Source organism: Macrobrachium rosenbergii, chromosome 42 (assembly GCF_040412425.1).
Source record: "Macrobrachium rosenbergii isolate ZJJX-2024 chromosome 42, ASM4041242v1, whole genome shotgun sequence".
In the NCBI taxonomy this organism is placed as follows: Eukaryota; Metazoa; Arthropoda; class Malacostraca; order Decapoda; family Palaemonidae; genus Macrobrachium; species Macrobrachium rosenbergii.
In genome coordinates, this window is record NC_089782.1 from 8,684,871 (window position 1) to 8,702,235 (window position 17,365).

A 17,365-nucleotide genomic window follows, 5' to 3' on the forward strand; every position below is an offset into this window, starting at 1 on the left:
AAGCTTATTGTATATTCATAGCTGGAGTGCTACGTGATTGCTTTACCCCTTCGTATATTGCCAAATTAAGGGAAAACCTGCAACTAACAAGACTTTTTAGTCGACTAGGGCAACCAGGATGTCATGCGTAATTTCCTCTCATTTAAGCTATTCATTAGTAAAGTGCGTTTTAGATTAACTTGCCAACGAGGCTGCCAAGCACGCCTGCGTCGTCTTGTATCGTTTGTCCTTACATTTGTGAAAGGACATTGCAGTGGCGAAGTTTTGAAATTCGCCGTGATTACCTTGTAACTTTAATCCCGCTTTTATACGGGGCAAAAGGATCTTTTCATGGACTGGATTCTGTCGTGCTAAACATCCATGGGCTCAGATTATGGGTGTAGGGGCAAGTTTCAAACCTGGCAATGGTGGGTGAAGGTGTAAAATGGTTAGGCGACTCTGGCGCGCTCTGGAACGTTTATTTGTGCCGAGAAATATCCTACTGTGTCAAGGGTGTGGCCTGAGTTAATTTTTCAGGTTTTGGTTGTCTCGTGTTTCCATACTGGTCATGTCTTATTTTTGATGCTTTAGCTACCGCACTAGTTTGTACCAGTTTGGCACGTCTTCGATGTGATTTGCGGCTACCTGGTTATGTGGAGAATACATGGGCGTCATTGATAGCTCAGTTTGTAGCCGCGGTCGTAATCCTAGGCGACATATCGGTGTCTTTTGTAGTGAGTGGCTAATTTGTGTAAGGGTAAAATGGTTAAAGCTTTTGTTTTTATATAAATGCATTGTAATGATGGAACACTAATCATGATTCTTTTCTTTGTAAATAAGACGCACAAACTTAAATCCCTTTAATAAGGGGCAAAACGTAAATCCCTCTAAGAAAACACACAAATATTGAAATTGGAATTGAGAGTTGTATCGAAAGTCCTTCCCATTATGCTTTCCAAGAGGACTTACTATCTCACCCCTTGAGGGCTTTCCCAGCTGACCACAGGGTTTCTTTGAAGGCTCCTATGGTGGGAGGGGAGGCTGGAGACAGGTCCTCCTGAATGGGAAGGGCGTTTACTGTCTGGGGACGCTGATTCACCTAATAGGCTTGAATTGACCCAGGAGGTTGGAGTGGGAGGGGGTAGTTCGAGCATTCTCTCTCTCTCTCTCTCTATCCATCCCACAGTGGAGATGGCCCCCAAACCTCCCATTTACTTCTCAAGTTTCCGTAGGTAGACGTATTCATCTCTGCACATCGCTTGTGTCTAACGATGTAGATAGAATATGCACACGATGGTGGCCTCTCTTACGTAATGTAGGTGTCTTTTTGTTCAAGTAACCTAAAATGCTCGAAGAAACCATGGGTCTTGAGTTAACTTGTACTTCGGCGCTGTTAGTATGCGTAAATCCCGTTGTTTAATAAGATTGGAATCAGTATAAAACTGGACTGTTTCGAATGTTTAGACTCTGAGTACGTAACTGTAACAAAAAAAGTTTGATTACAAATTTATTGGCAAATCATCAAAGTACGACTTTAAGACAAACAGGTGCACATCTTTGCATAGAAGTACGGCCGCGTTGGTTGTACTATTCTGATATGGATTACACTATTTCGACCATTTTGATTTATTCAGTCTAGTATCCGAGCCCAATGACGTGAACTGGTTTTTCAATTCCAAGTAATTCCACAACGTCCCAGCCGAAAAATCTTCTCCCTCCTACCCTCGTTTGCTAAAGGCTCGTAGAAACTGGGCAGCTAAGAGCATTTATAGGTCTTAAAACCCAATTTGTGTAATAGTGACTCTCCTGTCTTTTACGTATCCTTTGTAGTCTTCCTAACTACTATCGTTTTCTTCCTTCCCCCCTCCCCCTTCCTCCTTCGTTTCACCGAACGTATAATTGGTTGACAGAATTTAGTGCTGGGGAATGTCGTCAGGTAAAAAAAAAAAAAAAAAAAAAAAAAGCAGGAGGAGAGATGAATAGCTCTTTAGATAAATGATTCTCAGAGATGATTGTGTGATTATTAGGGTGGACGTTGTGGCTTAGGTCGGAAGGCTATTGAGCCAAAGACCCTAAAGATGAGAGAAATCGTTGGGCTCTATGGATTAGCCTGCGCTGTCCGGGATTTTGTGGGCATTCGGCTTTGATGCCGAGAGAATGATACGGCTCAGGAGTGTTACTTTGTTACCGTTGGAGTTTGTTGTAAATGTGTGACTGATCGAGCCCAGTTTTTTTTATATAAATACTCGGTACTGTATGCGTAAAAAGTTTCTTTAAAGACAAGGGTTTCACACATGGACATGTGTAGTTTCGCCTCTTCAGTTTAATTTTACTTGCTGTGATTCTTCAAGATACAGATTGGGCGGAGGGGTGGTGGAACCACATGATCCAGGAATGCAGGTCGTAACTACTACAAAGGCCAACTTTCATGAACGAAAACGGTATTGGTTAGGGTTACGGTCTCTGCACTGAAGAAGAGGTATGACAGAATAGGCGTCGTCCCAGGGGGTATACTTCCTTGCCGACGACTACCTTGAGTAGAGATGAACACTGAAAAGTAATTCTGATATGATTATAGAAGGAATGGAAGATATGTCTCCGTCAACAGACCTTTTAAAGGCTTATCAGATAGATACCGTCATAAAAAAAGGGTTAGCCGCCGGGCACTAAAATAGCCTAGGCCTATGGGGTATGCACGCAGCAGATTAAGGAAATGCTTACAGTTTGTTTATAGGACTTTTGTATGAACGGATTATGCTAAAGGAAGGTTAAGGGAAGGTTTAAGCCGGTGTGTGATAGTTGCCTGGTTGTTTGTTTGTTGCTGTTTAGTTACTCGTACTGGCGACACTTTTCCGCATATTTTTTATTACTTTAGCAGTTGAGGAATGTGTGTATATGTAATGGGATGGATCGTGTGTGACATTTGAAAAGACTCAATACCTTTTCTTCCGCCCCATTCCTTTTTTTTTCCCCTCTCTCCTTTTGTACGTTTATTTAAAGTCCGTGCGTTCTCCCGTAGTCCCTGTTGAGAGAATGGCAAGGGGGAAGGTAGATGTTAAAAGGGGTAAGAATGATTGTGAATGGAAACCAGTGTGGATGGAATGTTGAATGGGTTTTGGGGAATTGGGTCTTTGCGGGGTAGGAAGAATTACGGGAAGGAGTCGGAGCCGTACTATACGAGCCGTCAAGTTATTACACCAAGATGGGTTAGACCTTGGGTGAGAGCATGGAGGAAAGGTTGTGGTAGGGCTGTTACCAAACCACCGCCTGTGTCCACGTAACTCATCTCCTCACAAGAGGCTTTCCTACCTAGCCCTCTTTGGTATCCTGAGGAGGAGATGCTTACAACAATGGCTCATACCTTCATATTTGGTTAGGACTTGCTTTCTTGTGATTAAATATGCCTTCAAGAAACTGAATAAGAACACCTTTTTTAGTTTAACGGTTTTGAGAATCAGAGTTTGCATCGGTTTGGACCTTAATGCACAGTGCGTTGAGTAATCTGACCGAATTATTAGGTTTTCTTCTTCGTAGTTCAAGATGCTTTAATCAGCAGGCCTGAAGGAGGAGCAAATAAAGTTATTTTTGATTTCGATAATTGTTAACTTAATAGTTCATTAAAACCTCCGCAGACGAAGTTTTTGAGGTGTACTGAAATGATCATGTCTGTTTGTCCTGGCAGAATTTGTCCGGAGGATTTGTGCTTAGAACGCGTGGTTATAATCACCATAGCTATAAGGAACGTCGTCATCATTATTATCGCTATCAAACTGATCACTTGTTTGGAGCTTTTAGTTATGGGACTTCTCCAAAAGATTTTTAAAAAAGCCTTTGAATTTGTATATCTGATACTTTGAGACTTACTGGCCCTTTCTTTTTCAAGTTTGCCTTGGTGGGAAATTGAAATTTTGCCATAGCCTGTATTACACATGAAGTTAAATTTTCCAAAACCATTTCTCCGGTCCTGTTGAGAAGGTTATCAGAGTGTTTCACAAACATAATCTAGGACCTGAAACTACTGTATATACCTGCATTATGACACAGATCCCAGAATTCTTTGCGAAGTGACGACTAGTTTGAACATAGTAACTTAACTTTTAATGGGTTTAATTTGTTCTAACTCCTCCTGTAAGGCTGTTTAGCTAATCATTAAAATTTATGCAAATGTTTCAATAAATAAACCCGCGTACCTGTTTTTTGGAGACTTAATTAAACTCAGTCATTGTTAACATTTATTTATTTGAAAATATGCTTCAGCGGTTATCACATCCGTATCTGAACATTGTTTGGTTGATTCGTTACTGTGACCATCCCTTGCATATCTGGTGAGAGAGAGAGAGAGAGAGAGAGAGAGAGAGAGAGAGAGAGAGAGAGAGAGAGTTGGGAAGTCCTGGTCTCGAGGTAGTAGTTGAGGTTACAGTAATATATTGCGATAGTTATTTTCTCTGGTTAAGCTCTCTTTAGAATGCTGTAACAAGATGCAATTGCATATTTGAAAACTGCACTAGGCTGGAGAGATTGAGACAATGTACATTCGAGGAAGCCTTGCAAATAAGTAGTTGCTCGCCTTTTATCAGTTTTATATGTTTTGCATATAGATTATTATTATTAATAATTATAATATTATTATTATTCAGTGTTTGCATTCATTCGTATGGAACAAGCAAAGATCCTTCATCTATTAAGCACTTTTGTATAAAATAGATTACTCACTTATGGAGTGGGAAAACAGAGCGGGGTGAAGAGGAAATGTATGAAAAATCCTGGTTTAGATAGCAATTAAACATTTATGGAAAAAAGTCGTAATTAGAAACTACAATGCTGCGGATCCATCCCTCAGAAGGTCCCTTCTTCCAAAAGTTGTTTTCCATTCTTCCGAAGTCTAGTCACTTATTTCCAGTCATAATAAGGCCCACTGAAGTCTCAGTTTAATAATAAATGGATAGGAAGACCTCCGACAATGGCGAGTGTGACGTGATGACCTTCGACACAAGGTGGTTGCCGAGGCTCTGCAAAAGGATTAGTGCCCATCGCTTTAGAGAGACGGAGAGGCAAAAGGCTGGGGTGAATTTCCACTTGGGAAGAGCTCATGACATGGCCAAACAGCATGTCATCCGCTGACAGTCTGAATCATAATTACTACTGCTGGAAATGAAGAAGGCCACCTGTCCGAGCAGTTTGCCTAAGACCAACAAACCCCAATGTTATGTCCTCAAGCTTGGTGGTATACGAACCTGGTGAAAGTTATCCACATCAAAACGGTAGATAAGGTATAGTTATACTTTGGGAAGCACTCATTATAAGTAAGTTCGGTAAAAGTGGTTGCTTTTTCCAGGTTTGACGTTTTTAGGCATATTTGAATGTAATTTAATATTAAAACTTAAATTATAAGCATAAGTCATCCAAGGACTTGATGCAGTCTCCTTTAGCCTATATGGTTTAAAAAAATCGTCGTTGAAACTTGAATGGAACCATAGCTGTGCCAGCAATTAGGCAAACTCATGATACTGATGTTAGGTAATGCGGTTTTAAAGACAATGGTGACTTACTACTGTATACGGTATTAGCTTGTTGAAGTATGTTCAACTGTTTTTTTAACATATTTGATTAATTTATACGACAGCCTTAGCAGTAACATTTATAGAGCGCAGTATAAATATGAGTTTGCTTACGAGTGGAAAGTATTTCTTGAAATCTTTATAAACAAATTCAGACCCTATGACATTGTTTAGTCTTTGTAATTGCCTCAATATTTATTGATGCTTTTCGTCTTACACAATATATTTTCATGATTCACGTATTTTTTAGATGCAAGGTAAAATCTATTTAGTAAATGTGAGCAAAGAATGTATTAAATAAGTCCTCTCTCTCTCTCTCTCTCTCTCTCTCTCTCTCTCTCTCTCTCTCTCTCTCTCTCTCTCTCTCTCTCTCTCTGTTGGTTAATATAAGGTACTTGCTTTACCACTTTTCCTTTACTCGACCCCCTCTGAATCACCATACACCCTCATCTATCCCACGACAGCCGGTCGACTAGCTTATTGAAGTGATCAGAAATTTACTGGGCATTTCAGTCTATTTAGTTTTCTGTAAAATAAAACTAATGAGATGGCTATTTGTCTGTCCGTCCGCACTTTTTCTATCCGCCCTCAGATCTCAAAAACTACTGAGGCTAGAGGGCTGCAAATTGTTATGTTAATCATCCACCCTCCAATCATCAAATATACCAAATTGCAGCCTTCTAGCCTCAGTAATTTATATTTTATTTATTTAAGGTTAAAGTTAGCCATGATCGTGCTTCCGGCACCACTTTAGGTGCCAACAACACATGCCACCACCGGGCCGTGGCAGAAAGATTCATGGGCCGCGGCTGAGAGTTTCATATAACATTATACACTGTAAAGAAAACTCGATTGCGCCGAAGAAAGTTCGGCGCATTTTTTACTTGAGGTGACTCTTTCTTTTGAATTGCTACTGTGTATGCTGAAGTCACTTCTCACTTAACCGTGTACGTGATGCGAGGCTTTTTGGGGCTTTCTGGCACCCATGTAGGGTTACAGTAATACCCTCAGTGATATAGCCTATGCCCGTTATGCAATAATGGCATGATGGGATGGTGGTGGTGGGCCTGTCAGGCGCCATCGAACCATTAGGATTGCAATCATGCATCGGGAGGAGGCCATGACCACAAGAATGTGAAAATAGCTGTTCGGAGAAGCATTTGTATTTGTGGTTGGTTGGGTACAAGATAGTAGTCTCTCTCTCTCTCTCTCTCTCTCTCTCTCTCTCTCTCTCTCTCTCTCTCTCTCTCTCTCTCTCATGGTTCTGTCATTCACAGCTAATTTTTCACTCTGAGTTTTTAGCTGATGTTCACTTGACTTGTTTCATATCTTGATTTCCTATTGCTTTTTTTCGCCCGTGTTTATTATTTTCGTGGGCTGTTTTGATGCATTTTTGTTTCTATTTCTAAATTTTGCGCCTACCCTGTTTTCATTTTTGTAAAGTTTTTTTATTTGTTTTGTTCGGCACAAAACGTCCAGTAAAACAATGTGCTGATTTCATTGATATAACTAGGATACATAGTTGTATCATCTATTTATTCTGTACAATATGGCTATGAAAATGACATACATTTAAAAGAAGCAGTTATATTTCGACCGTTACGGTGTCTTTCGTGTTGACGCATAAATGCTTTGCGTGATTTTTTGTTTTTTGTCGCATCCATATCCCGTAAGGAGAGTAACAATGAGGTGTCTTACGTGACCAGCCTGCTGTGGATTTAATTGGGCCATGTCATATGCTTAGCAGCTCCATCATGGCAGATAGATCTGCCCTGAACCTGTGTGGCAAAAGGAGTTCGCTTGTATCTCGACATGTTTGCGATTTAGGCGTTTTATTTCCAGTGGGATGGAATCATATGGCTTCCGTTGCACTTTTTTGTTACGCTCATTTTTTTTGGTATCGATGGTACGGTAAATATTTCTGTTGACTTCATTTTTTTGGCTGTTTTCATGAGTAAATTTAAGTCACTTGATCTTCAAGGTCTAAGGAGATATTTGGGACATGATAATGTTCCAAATGTTTCGTACTTAAGGATAGGCCCAGGGCATATAGCGTCACGAATGGCTAAAATGCTCTCTCTCTCTCTCTCTCTCTCTCTCTCTCTCTCTCTCTCTCTCTCTCTCAACTACCGGTATCAGCAATGTTAAAAAAATAACTGCTAATTCCGTATGACAGCAGAATTACTTGTGGGATGCCGTAGTTAAGTGGTAGAGCGTTGAACCGTGGCCAGCTCACGTTTGTAAGGTCCGTGGATCAGTTTTGTACATGCCGCCGACAAGTTAACTCACCTGTTCATGGCTATCAGAGTTAGGTTGAGCCAAAGAGACTGTGAGGGAATAGCGACCTCATCCCTAGAGACCTGAGAATCGGAAAGTTCTACCATTCCGGTGCAACACTATAAAAGGGAAGAAGGCATAAGATGAATTTTACTGCCGTATTGACAAGTGTTCACCTCAGCAACATACAAATTTGATATATGATTGGATTTTATCAAGTGAAGTACTGGTGCACTCGGCCATTCAGCACTTAGGGCAGTGTAAAGAGGGAGTTGTGTTGGATACGAAGGTAAATAGGTCTAGAAAATAAAGGAGATGAAGTACAAGGATCTAAAGGTGAGACTGGGAGAAAACTCCACAGTTCCACCAAGAGGTAATCGTTTGAGAGATTGGACAGCAAGACTGAAGAAAGCAAGTTGGAATGGAGGTAAAGTAAAAGGCTAGAAGGTTGGTGCAGGCATTATACAGGTAAAGCCTACAGATTACCACGTGAGATACAATGACGGCACTGCCCCTATACCGGGGAAATTGATACTACCTGAGGCTAGACCTTTCTATATTATCATTTCTTTCGACTGTGACTGGATTGGTTTTGGATTTTGCTTCTTTCAGTCGTCACGATAGCCCGTTGCGTTATATAGTTCAAGTGATTGAATATTAAAAGCCATGAATGCAGTTTACTGCGGTGAAGCCACTAACTATTTTTATAAAGTTTTTTAATGCAAGTCGTGCGGGATACATACTCGTATATATAGTCTCCTTTAATCTTTATACCAAAACCCATTAGCTTTAACTGTGCCCGTACACTTCAAAAGTTTTCTTCACAGCTTTATGTTGCCATTATTTTGTTATGGTTTTAGGCCTAATCGGTGGTTTCTAAAGAATTCGTCAAAAGAGAAGAGAGAGAGAGAGAGAGAGAGAGAGAGAGAGAGAGAGAGAGTTAAAGCGGAGAAAGTGAAGAAAGTGAGGGAAATCAGAACTAGGAAGAATTTTACGCAAGGGTACGAGAGGGAGAGGAACTGGGAGGAAGATAGATTTATTGGTGCGAGGTGTTTCGAAATAGTGTGGAGTCACTCCCTTCTCTCCTCTTCTCTTCTCTTCTCTTCCTCTTCCTCTGGTAGCGCTTGGTGTCTCCTCATGATTGGGATACTCTGGGAGGGTCCAAGCGGAAGTGGCGTTTAGAGAATTCCCCAAATAACTGGAAGTTTCTTTATGATATACTTTACATTTCCTTTTATTCACACAAGTTTTATGAGAGCTGTTTTTCAGTGAACAGGCAATGACGCAAATAAAGCGAACTCTACTAAGAAAAAGAAAAGAATGAATATTGAAAAGCGTTTGACGGTGGTAAAGGGCACAGTTTCTTTTTAAATGTGGGTGGAGTAAGGAGGTCTTAGGAAAAGAGTGGCATAGATACGGTCAATTGTTGTGTGCAAAAGACCGTTTGCTTTTGTGAAAAATAGGGCCAGAATGAGTTCTTTTCTTTGATAACGTGGAACGAACGGGGCAGATATGTAAAATACGTGATGACAGAGATTTTACGGCCAAGATGGTATGGGCTTCTATAAAGAAAGGTTACTCCGTAGCGCAGGAAGCCTGTACGTGCGGGAAAAGAATTTCTTATGTCCTCAAAAGGGTATGCATGCTGGATGTGAGAGAAAAGAAAATAATACTTGCAAGCAAGTTTATAGACAATTTCAACGCGCTCAGTGCCGGGAGTCCATTTTATATTTTATATTTTCCTGTTTAAGTTGACATGTAGTAGACTTCATATGATCATCGTTGTTTTATGTTTAGAGTTTTTTTTTTTTTTTGCTGTCGAAAGTTTTGATTGGTAAGTATATCTTTTGAATTACTTGCATAATAGCAACGCGTCAGAAGTTAGGGCTCGGTCCGGTCACTGCTTAGTCTGTTTGTAATTAACGAAAAGTGGGTTTTTTGTGTTCTTTATAAATGCTTCTTGTTGCCATAAGATGATATAACCTCCTGATACGTATCTAGGCGAAGTATTTCCAAGTATTTTAGAAACGCAAAGATTTCCAGCTTACTGTAAGCTCTGCAACTTAGTTACTTAAAAGTATTTTTTTTTTTTTATTTTAGGATTTGAAATAGATTCAAGCAGCTGGGGTTACCAGGAGAATGTATCTCATCTTGGAGACTGTTATGGCCTGCAACATTAGTCTTTTGATTATCTCCCTTAAGGATGTTATGGTATTAGATTAGTTTGTTTGTGTGTGTGTGTCCGTCTGTTAGCAGTATTATTTGAAAGTAACGAGCAGACTTATACGATTGTTTGCAAAGGCTCCCATATCTTCTACGGAATCGGTGATTAAATTTGTAGTTATAGACCTGAGCCTGAATCTAATATTTTATATTGCTATTTATATTGGTATTATATCTAATGTGTTTTATAGATAATTGTAGAATCTTGCTTTTATAGGAAGTTGAATTTACAAATGCACGGTTTCAGTGACATTGTTAATCACGTCCTAATATTAGTAAAGGAAGACGTAGATTAGATGGAAAATGAGATAATTAGGGTATCTGTGCCAATCCTATTGGCCAAGGTCGTTATATCTGGTTGCCGTTTCTAGTTACCCTTTTTATATCTTTGAGATATCTGAATCTACACGTCCATTACTTATTCCTGTTATATCATTTGTAAATTTTAAAGGGAAAATTACTATTGTGAAATACTTTTATATTATAGACTTATTAAAATCGCCAGCAGAACACCGAGGTTAATGCAGAACGCAACCAGGTAAGGCTTATACCTTGGAGAGGTTAGGAGGGTAACGGGGAAGGTACTGATGGTGCATTTAGCAGTCGAAGTAAGAGAGGGGTAAGGGGATAGATAGGGTAGTGCCAAAGCTACCCGGGCATGGCATGGCACCTTGGCACTCTTCTTGGGTTTGGTCCGGCAGTGCTGATGGTGGTGTGACAGAGAGTGGCCACACCCCACTACCGTGTGTGTGTGTGTGCTCGCGCGCGAGTGATTAGGAGAAGGTGCTCGCTGTCCTCTGGGGCCAGGTCATCTTCTAGGCCCGTGGAAGGAGCCCTTTTATGTCCAGCGAAAGACTGTAAGACATCGGGTCCTTCGGGGAGCTTCATCGCAGTCTTCGTTGCCTAACTCTCATCACAAGTCCCCCGCCCAATCTTCACCTCACGACGAACGAGCGCCGAGCGACGAGCGGAAGAAAGGTTTCTTTGCTTGAACTACTTTGTCTGCTTGTATACCCCCACTGTTGTGGCTTGCTTAAGTAGCCTTACAACATGGCGGGCAAGGAACAGGAAGAACAAGCGGAGCAACAGCAGGAACAGCAGCAGCAGCAAAGTGTAAGTATATTCAGAATGACCAGTGAGAAACCTCCTGTGAGACGGATGTCCTCCACAATTTAATAGCTAGAATTGTGAGACGTGCCATCGATAACTGCTCAAGTACAGGTTTCATCTCCCAATAACCCACAGCTCTCCTGAATTCCCGGTAGCTTCTTAGCAAAGAGTTCTACAGTCATAGCGTGTGGATGTAGCTTAATTTGTGTGACGTATCCGTGGCTGTTTATTCATGTAAGACAGGAAAACCAGTGTTTGTAACTTTTTCACTCAAGAACTAATGAAAATAACTTGTAAAATCATTAATCTTCGCTTTTGTTTAGTAGAAATTGAAGGCATTTTAATTAAATTCAGTAGTTCTTTGTAAAATGATATCTGCTTAGATATATATTTTTAAGTTTATCCTAAAATCCTTGGCAATGGTGTGTTAACCGAAGTTAGAGGTTGCGTGATTAATTAGAAGAGCGGTATTTAGGAATAGAAATAATACATCATTTTTGCGTGCTTTACTACTCGTAACAGTAGTGCCACAATAATTAAGAACTTTTCAATAAAAACAGCCGTCGTGGAATCATTTTGGCCTCCTCCACCTCAGCATTTTGTTTTATGTCGGCCATCACCTGACAGATCATTTAGGAAGTTGCACCTATCTGGGTCGGGGCAACACACGAATAATATGATTAATTTATTATTTGTTAACATGAACTGTGCTTTGAAAATCCAAATATTGTTTCAGAAAATACGAATATTTTATGAAAATTTGTAAGATAATCGTGAAAATTATAAATTTAACGTGGGCATCTTTCATATTGTGTAAGACAAGATTACACACGAGATTAACGCATATTTATTTTTCTTTCATATTCATTAAGCTTTTTCATATGAAGAGTTAATATATGATGATCTTCGAAAGGAAGTACATTTTTAAGATGAATTTGTGAGCAATGTAAAAGTAGCTACCATATAACATTTTGGCAACTCGATCTGGTTCGAATTTTAAGTGTAATAATTGGAGAACGAAAAAAAGAGGAGTGAAGACCAAATACAGTTGTTAAAGATTAAATGAGATTTTTACGATCCCAAAACGTAGCAATATGATGAAAAATAAATATTCAGAATTACATGAGGCCCTGGGTTTGAGCTGAGAGTAGTTGAAGATTACGTTGCATTTGGGGTTAGATAATGAGGTGATAACAGGTCTTGAATTGGTTGTGCATTGACCAGAAGTTCTAAGTATAAGCAAGCGACCAGAAGTTACAATAGATAAAATGGAGAACAAAAAGTGTGCAAAAAAAAAAAAAAAAAAAAAAGCGGTGACTTGAGATTGGGGTAGTAAAGTGGAGACGGAGTTTATACCAGGAAAAAGAAGGCCAAAGGACACAGTGTAAGGTTGATACCTAGAGACAGAAATACCAAATAATGACCCCTAATCGTAATGTAATATTTGGTCACCAGAGCTTGTAGAAGGATTATCATGACATGGAATTCGAATTACTTACCACTGTAGCTACAGTACGCGGTGGCTAGATGTGTGTTTCGTAACCAGAATTCTTTTGTAAATTTCTGTTGCGTGGAGGTCGAATAGTTGTTGACGAGGTTGACCGTAGTAGGAATTAGTGACCGGAAGGAGTGACTCTCAAGAAGGATTTTGAATGACCAGAAGTAAAAGGAAGAGGTAAATTTAGAACGAATTAGAGCTTTCTTAACGAAACGTTTCTTTTAGAACAACGTATAAGAAGCATTCAAGTAGAGGATCTGTTATAGGTGTATTATTGTCGTAAATTTTAGACATTGCAATTTCCCAAAAGTTGCAATAGTTTGCTTTTGCTTGTAAAACCATAAACAAAAATGGAAAAATTTATGTGAAAAAGTATAATAAAAGTAAAATTAATCTCTCTCTCTCTCTCTCTCTCTCTCTCTCTCTCTCTCTCTCTCTCTCTCTCTCTCTCTCTCTGCCGGATTAAGACTTGATTCTCTTACAATGATCAGGCAGTGGTAAGAATCACGGGTCGCTAGAAATACCCTGGAAGGATGGAGGGAAAACCAATGTATTCATTGCTATTCTGGGATGGATTACAGGTAAACAGAAGCTGAAAGTGTTTCTAAAAAGACACTATTTGAAATCTAAAGAAAACCTAGTTACCATGAGCTTCGTCTAATTGAAGTTGGTGTTGCCGAGAATTTCCCAATTTTTTAGACATCTCGTTATCTGCCATCCTTGACAAATGTCTGTTTTCACATTTTGTGTTTGTGGAATGTAAGCAACCAACTTTACTTCGTGCTGTACATTAATGATTTATTACTATACTCTCTGTCCTCAAGTTTTATTTTCATTTTAATAATTAATACGTGGGTTTATACTTTTCCTTTGGTAATGATAATATAACGCAATCCTACTTAACACAAATTACAGTTTTTTGCGTTATTGAGTTATACATTAGCAGTTTCAGTGATCACTGAATGGAGAAGGTTTATGAACGTAATTTCTTTGACTGCACACCTGCTTAAGTACTTGAGCGCGCGCACACACACACACACACACACACACACACACACACACACACACACACACACATATATATATATATATATATATATATATATATATATATATATATATATATATATATATATATATATATATATATATATATATATATATATATATATATATATATATATATATATATATATGTACATACATGTACGTGTGTATTCTGTATAAGTGGCCGCATTGGATATGGATTCTCTCTCTCTCTCTCTCTCTCTCTCTCTCTCTCTCTCTCTCTCTCTCTCTCTCTCTCCATTCTGGTATTTTTTTATTTAAACTGCAGTTGCTAGTATCAACAGGCAATGCATATATCCTTTCTGTCATAGGTTAAAATTACTTGGAGGTGAAGTGATAGTTGCATATGTTTGCACCCAACATATGCCAGCCATAATCGTTCCCCTCTCGTCGTCATTGCTAGATTTATTTGTCAATGTAGTTGTCGGGTTGGTGACTTGTCCCAACCCCCTTTTTTTTATCCTTTGTAAATGTGTTTGTTTGGGACTTGATTTTTATGATGCTAAAGAAGAAAGACCTGACTAATTACGAGGATAATCTAAGTGAGTCAAGTTAAAAACATGTTGGTGGTTTCAGTCTAATATAGTTTTATTTAGCCAAACGGTACTCGAATAAGTATTTTGTGTGTCTGTGCGTTATTATTGTTCATGGCCGATAAGTGAACGATTTGCATTATCGTATCTCTTAGTAGCGAAAAGTTTTTTCAAGACTGCAAAAGGCGTTTTGCCAGGGTCTGTGGTTATTGAGGTTGATATTTTCCGCTTTGTCAATATATGGCCGGATAATATTCGTCTTTCCAACAGGGAAACGTAACATGTACACCAGATTACGTTTCTGGTTTCGTGTAGGCAACATGGGTTACGTAACCTGTGTACCAGATTAAGTTTCAAGTGAATAGATACGTATAATATTCTGCTTTCTGCAGTTCAGCTGATGGAGATCGAGTTACTCTCATATGGTATAGGTGAAAATTGAAAGTAAGATTTCATTCCCAGGGTCTCGCGTAAATAATAAGCAATTTTGTGAAGATTACCCCTTTGGACAGAATGTCAGTGCAAATTACTGACTAGATTGTAACTTCCTTATTCCAATTCCTCTTCCTGAGAAAAGGGCGAATGATAAGAGTGATAAACTCTAAAAACATCTTGGTTGAGGCACGTATCCGTATAATTATTGTTTTATGCTCAGTTGGCAGTTCAATTGTGTCATAAATCTTCTTGTCACCAAGTGCTTTGGTTCATCGCCTGTCTAGCAGCATAGCGGCCGCGGCCGCGCCACAGGTTGTTTTTTGTATATTAGAATATGAGGTCAGTGTTATATTAATGATGAATGGATTGACAACAGAGAGTGGGATTTTTGCATTTCACGGTTACTATGCTTTCGACATTGACGCCTTTTCAATACTCTTCTTTATCTTGTAATAGTATGGGAACATAAGTACTTTTTGAATGTTGTACGTAAATAGATTTTTTATTCTTCGGTACAGAACATTTAATCTTAATTGCGAGATATGTTAAGAAACTTAGAAATGGGTTCCGATGCCAAATGTAAGCGGCCGTTGGCATGCAATGCAGTGTCAGTGCAGCAAATTGCTAGCTGAAGGCAAGGCCAATTAAGTGCAGTATTGGCAAGGTCTCGGGGAGAATATTCTTAATTAAAATTTACCTAAAAACCTTTTATTTAAGATGGCATTATTTAAGAAGATATGTTTTTTGGAACATAGTATGTTTTGTTGTGTTGATGAGTATTGTACATTCATGCATTTCACTTAAATACGTTAGTGTATTGTTCATCTCAAGAAGAAATTTCCCTATTCAGCAACCTTCAATGCGCTTCACTTTCTTTGCCGATATTTTATTTGTTCTTCTGTCAGCTGTGCACCTAGTAGTACTTCGTATTTGTATTTCTCTAACTTCTTTTGGAATAGTTATTTGTGCTATTCATGGATTACTAGTTTTACATGAAATAAATAAATAAAAAGTTGAGGAGTTAAGCATTGTGAGGGGAAAACAGAAAAAAGAACAGTGGAGTCTAGAATGGTTGATACCCATGAATTATCATCAGATTGCTTTCGAATACTTGCTTGTTATTTGACATAGAGATGTATTTTCGTATTCAGAATTGAATTTACTGGAGCCTCAGGCCGCGTTCGTTTCAAGATGTAAAACCGACATGAGAGTTTTAAGGCTTGACTAGGCTTGCGGATCATAACATGGTTTCAGTGCTTTAGAGTTCAAACATTTATTTTACAATTTGCAATTGATTAAACTGAAAAAAGTAAGTCTCGCCCCGGTTTTCAAGGTCACATATACGGAACATCGGCTATAGTGTAATTGCACTCATCCATGTACCCTTTCACTTGTCTCAGTTGAACACCAGCTTATTCCGATTGGTGTAGATAATCCAGATAAGCTTTGGCGACCGACTTCCCTGATCTAGGTAATGGTATGAGTCAGTAGTTCGGAGCAGGTGTGATGGTACACCTGTTCTCGTTATCATCCAAGTGGTATCGGCCACCTGTACTTAGTTGCAAGAGATGAGTGACGAAAGGGGCTAGTTTAGTTTTTCCTTTTTTTTTTTGCAATGTACATAGCCAGGATTTTTCCTTCCATTCCAGAGAAGATTGAAGGTCTTGGTTATTAAAAGTGTTAACTAATCTTTTTTTTTTTTAGTTTAGCTACGGTGAAAGCAAACATGAGAGGCCTTTTTGTTTTGCTGACGTCAAATCAGGCTTTATTCATTTGTAAAACTTGCAAGCATGTCTTTCCGGCAACCAAAAAGAACTGGTGAAATTTAGAGATGCCATTGTGGTTAGCGAAGTTATTGTCGTAAAGATTACAGCACCCTTCGTCTCTCGTGATCATAGAAACGACAGTGAATGCAGTTGTGATTCCGTTGTACATTTCTTGTTTACACCTCTCTCTCTCTCTCTCTCTCTCTCTCTCTCTCTCTCTCTCTCTCTCTCTCTCTCTCTTAAAAAGCGCTTGCGTAATTTCATTACCCAGAATTTCTAATCATTTTATTGAGGGAAACATAATAAATACAGGAGTGTTGTTCTTGATGTAATTTGGTGTTTAAAGGGGGATTTTTGACAACGGAAATCCTCGTTACATTTGGTTGGCATACTGAAATGGGTCGGCTCATGTTTTATTCTGTGAACATTCGATATCTTTGATCGCGTAACCTGATGGTGATTTAACAAGTGGTTTGACATCAACATTCACTTTCATTTAACATGTACAATGCGAAGTATGTTTTCAGTACACACACACACAATTCACATTATATAAAAAACTTATCATATTTGTGTAGAGGTATAATCTTTTAAATGTGCCATTGATTTCACGTGCTTTGTTTTTTGTTAATTGAAGATTTGCTTTTTAATATATGAATTGAGAAAGCTCCTTGCCTTCCTATTGTCTTGACTACTGTCGGTTAACCAGAAGTTCTTCCATCTTCATCCCTCGTGAAGGGAGACGGCTTGTTAGGAGGCTCTGATTTGTACTTGACTAAGGCTTCGAGTATGAAATGGGACTTTGCCCTAGAATGCCACGCGCTCTAAACCTCCTTCGTCTAGGAATCTGGCGAAGCCAGCTATTTTAGTGCCTTGGCCGTGCCGTGTCTGTCGGGGTGGACAATAGCTATGGTGACC

General features: G+C 39.1%; 1 protein-coding gene across 42 annotated transcripts in view; it reads left to right on the forward strand.

Annotated features, from left to right (window-relative positions):
• The window catches only part of LOC136827934 (ankyrin-2-like), a 790,256-nt gene that overhangs the window by 12,338 nt on the left and 760,553 nt on the right, over positions 1 to 17,365 (forward strand). For 6 of the 42 annotated variants that reach the window (XM_067085418.1, XM_067085447.1, XM_067085425.1 and 3 more), the window contains exon 1: positions 10,737 to 11,150. The exons of 33 other annotated variants lie outside the window; for them this stretch is intronic. In XM_067085418.1, the coding sequence (XP_066941519.1) occupies positions 11,088 to 11,150 (63 nt within the window). In that variant the 5' untranslated portion in view covers positions 10,737 to 11,087. Of the gene's footprint in view, positions 1 to 10,722; positions 11,151 to 17,365 lie in introns of those variants that run through there. 3 more of the 42 variants (XM_067085428.1, XM_067085433.1, XM_067085435.1) reach the window with 1 other exon arrangement.